Here is a 3,210-nt window from a genome sequence, read left to right as displayed (position 1 = left end):
GGGAGGCTTCGACCTCCAACTGAGGTTTCTATTCCCCCACACGGGAGAACAATGCTGCATATTCTTGGAGCTCCACCAATCCCACTTAGGGTTCTGTTCTTCTAGTCCATCTCGAGTTTCCCTTTGTAGAACAAAACACCAATCCCCACCCTTGCCCACTCCTCTTCAACGGGAGAAGGGCGAAGGGGAGATGAATGCCAACCTGCATAGAAGATTGATTTCACATGAGTGGGAAGACTAGAGCAGAGACAAGAAAGCAACGAGGTTGGGAGAAGAACGAGAACTGATAAGATTGGAGTCGAAACCTACTCCCTCGTGTCGGATATTACTCAAATGCCCCTTATCAGCTTCTCGAGCCTTCATTGAATGAGCTTGGGCCAAGCTATCACCCGCGTCATGGAGTTCTTCAACCCTCGGGCACCATCCGCGCCACAGAGCTGCCCTAGAATTCGCAGCCCAACACTGTATATTGGTTTTCTTTTTACATGTGGGCCAAGTCGAGTGGAAGACGCCACCTACATGCGAGCACGTCAAGAGCTTCACGGTGAAGCGACGGGGAGAAGCGTACGACGGCTGCGGCAACTGTTGACGTTGACGGAGAGCGAAGAAGTTGTCACCCCCAGGCAGTAGTCATAATTCTCGCAGGATGCAAAAAAAAATGTGTATAAATATATGTTTCAATACATGCAGTTGACTATCACGAGGTTTAACCTCTCGAGTTCCAAGATGTACAAAAATGGATCGCAAGCGCCTCACTATGTTGTGTAACCACACAATTCCTATTCCTACAATTATAATCACAATCACCACGGACTCTTGCCCGCTGCTCGTAACATCATTAGACTCCGTCGTCATGAAACACAGCTGGAGGCCAAGCTTCTCCTGCTGCAGCGTGTCGCGGCGCCTCCGGGATCATGAAGGGGTCCGGCGCCTCCGCGGATCGCCGGTCCTTGATGTGGACGCTGGCACTGTAATTCTTCTCCATTTGCGCGTAATGCAGCCCCTGCAAGATGGGTGGAACACCAGTATGGTGTTGCACGCCGCCCTTGTGCCCCATCTCCAGGTCGATCTTGTCCCTAGAAGCGAGCGGCGGCCCGGCGTCGAACGCCTCCGGTGCCGGCGCCGGCAGCTCCATCCATGCCCGGAAGTTGTTCATCGACGGCGGCATCCCGGTGCAGAAGACCTCGGACATGTTAGCCAGCACGCCCCTGTTGTACGGGTTCTCCTTCTCCTCGTACCGGTACCTGAAGTTCTCGTACGTCGTCTGCGCAGAGGACCGGAACGGATGGACATGAACATCAATTGCATTGCATGCATAGCAGTGGTTTGGTCTGACGGATTGGAATTGGAGTACGTGCCTGGTTGGTGCTCATGAGGTAGATGTGGAAGACGGTGAGGCCGCCGACGAACCACGCGACGACGAAGGAGTAAACGATGAGCACGAGAGACAGCGGCTCGCCGGTGACGGACCTCAGCAGCGACCCGCCGTGGCTCGCCCTCTGCGCGGCGATGTTGAGCCAGGACAGCACGAAGACGTAGAGGCACAGGAACGTGGACGTCGAGATGAAGAGGAAGAAGAAGCGGTAGTTGCGCTGCATGCGCGGTCGTCGCGAACGTCGTCAGCACAGCAGACGTCTCAATGCAAGTGTCAGCTAAACGCATGCAAGGAGCCTGGCCGTAGCACTCACCAGGCCGATGCACTGGCCGACCCAGGGGCAGTGGTGGTCGAACTTCCGGACGCAGTTGTTGCAGATGGAGCAGTGCGACGCCCGCGGCGGCCGGTACAGCAGGCACGTGTCGCAGTACTTGACCCGGACGACATGGCCGCCGGCGACGACCACGTCCCTGTTGCGCGGCAGCCGGAGGTGCGGGTTATTCGCGGCGCTCATCGCCACCCACTCGGTCGACGCCGAGACGATGTCGTCGTCATCGGCGACGACGGGGTCGTCGACCCCACCGCGCTCCTGCTGCTCCGGCGGGCGCGCGTTCCTCGGCACGATCCCGGGGTCCCTGCTCGATGTCAGGAACAGGAACGCCAGATCCTGCGATGCGTTCGACGCAAAGAACGAACGGACGATGGTTAGCGATCCTGATGACCGACAGCCAGTCGCGGCAGTCGAGCGAGTCAGGCAGGCGCACGCCGCACGCGCACGGGCTCACCGATAGCCCAAGGAGTATGGTGGCCAGGAGGACCGGCAGGCCGAGCGGTGAGCTGCCGCCGGAGCTGCTGAGCTTGGTGACGCACTGGAAGCACAGGCCGGCCAGCGGGCTTGCTATCAGGACCGTGGACAGGAAGAGGGAGCCCGCGTCAGGACCGAAAATCAGCCGCCCGCCGAAGAGGAATTTCTGGAAAAAAAAAAGAAATTCAGTGACTGTTATTTCTTACACTGATACTATCTGAATGAAGATGGAAACCCTATGATCGGCTTACATACATTGCTTCCCTTCCAAACCTGGTACAGCCTCCTCCGGTCCGGCGGCGGCTCCCCCATCAGCGACGTCAACCTCTCACGGGCACACGGTCGGGCCGACCCCCTGCACGAAGCCACGGCGGCGCGCCCCTCCACGCCGCGTCTCTGAGCACGTCGGCCGTCGCCGCCGCCGCCGCCGTTGGGCTTCCTCTCTCTGGAACTGGAACCCACTTTGGATTTGGAGGTTGGAAGTTGGGATGCTACTGCAACTGCAACCGAGGCTCCTCTTCGTCTCCGTCGTCCAAAAACTGATTGGTATCTACTGATTGGGCACCAGCAATAAGGCGCGGCGGCGACGCGGGAAGAAACAATCATCAGGGCTTAACGACCGCGCCTGCATGACGTGACAGACTGACAGGGTAGGGTGGAGCACCGGCCCGGCCGGCTGCCTGGCTGGCTCGAGGCCCACCTGTCGGCCAGTGCAGGGTGTGGACCGCGCTTCCGGTTCCTGCTGCACCTACTAATCATGTTCTAATATTCGCTCCACACAGGCAATCACCAAGAGAGCAATAATATAACTACTACTAGCTCCCGAATGATATACCAGTACGTACGATATTCCTAGAACACGAAATTTTATTCGCTGTATTTTTTTTATTTTGATACATTTTATTATGATTATTATTGCCCCTTTTGTTTTTTGTTCGTGGCCTCCACGTACGTACGTTTGTATAGCCAGCAAAACCACAGAAGTACGAGTACGTGCCAACATGTCACCGTCTCTTCTCCTGATTCTGAC

General features: G+C 56.9%; 1 protein-coding gene across 1 annotated transcript; it reads right to left on the bottom strand.

The window, feature by feature from the left end:
* Positions 1–642: 642 nt before the first annotated feature.
* On the bottom strand, positions 643–2,801 carry LOC103650026 (probable protein S-acyltransferase 1). Its single transcript, XM_008675699.2, has 5 exons — positions 2,436–2,801; positions 2,161–2,346; positions 1,689–2,042; positions 1,359–1,592; positions 643–1,264 (listed from the first exon to the last, which is right to left on the bottom strand). The coding sequence occupies exons 1-5, from the start codon at positions 2,784–2,786 to the stop codon at positions 839–841; spliced, it is 1,551 nt and encodes a 516-aa protein (XP_008673921.2). The 5' UTR covers positions 2,787–2,801; the 3' UTR covers positions 643–838.
* Positions 2,802–3,210: the final 409 nt, after the last annotated feature.

The sequence above is a fragment of the Zea mays genome, chromosome 3 (genome assembly GCF_902167145.1).
Source record: "Zea mays cultivar B73 chromosome 3, Zm-B73-REFERENCE-NAM-5.0, whole genome shotgun sequence".
Taxonomy (NCBI): domain Eukaryota; kingdom Viridiplantae; phylum Streptophyta; class Magnoliopsida; order Poales; family Poaceae; genus Zea; species Zea mays.
Note: the sequence above shows the minus strand (reverse complement) of the source record. Positions and strands in the feature narration are given on the sequence as shown.

Excerpts from the sequence above, each read along its gene's own strand:
- LOC103650026 (XM_008675699.2), bottom strand. The coding sequence starts at position 2,786 with ATGATTGTTTCTTCCCGCGTCGCCGCCGCGCCTTATTGCTGGTGCCCA. Across the intron at positions 1,593-1,688 it reads TCGGCCAGTGCATCGGCCTG|CGCAACTACCGCTTCTTCTT; the intron begins GTGAGTGCTACG and ends CCGCGCATGCAG. Across the intron at positions 1,265-1,358 it reads ACCTCATGAGCACCAACCAG|ACGACGTACGAGAACTTCAG; the intron begins GCACGTACTCCA and ends TCCTCTGCGCAG.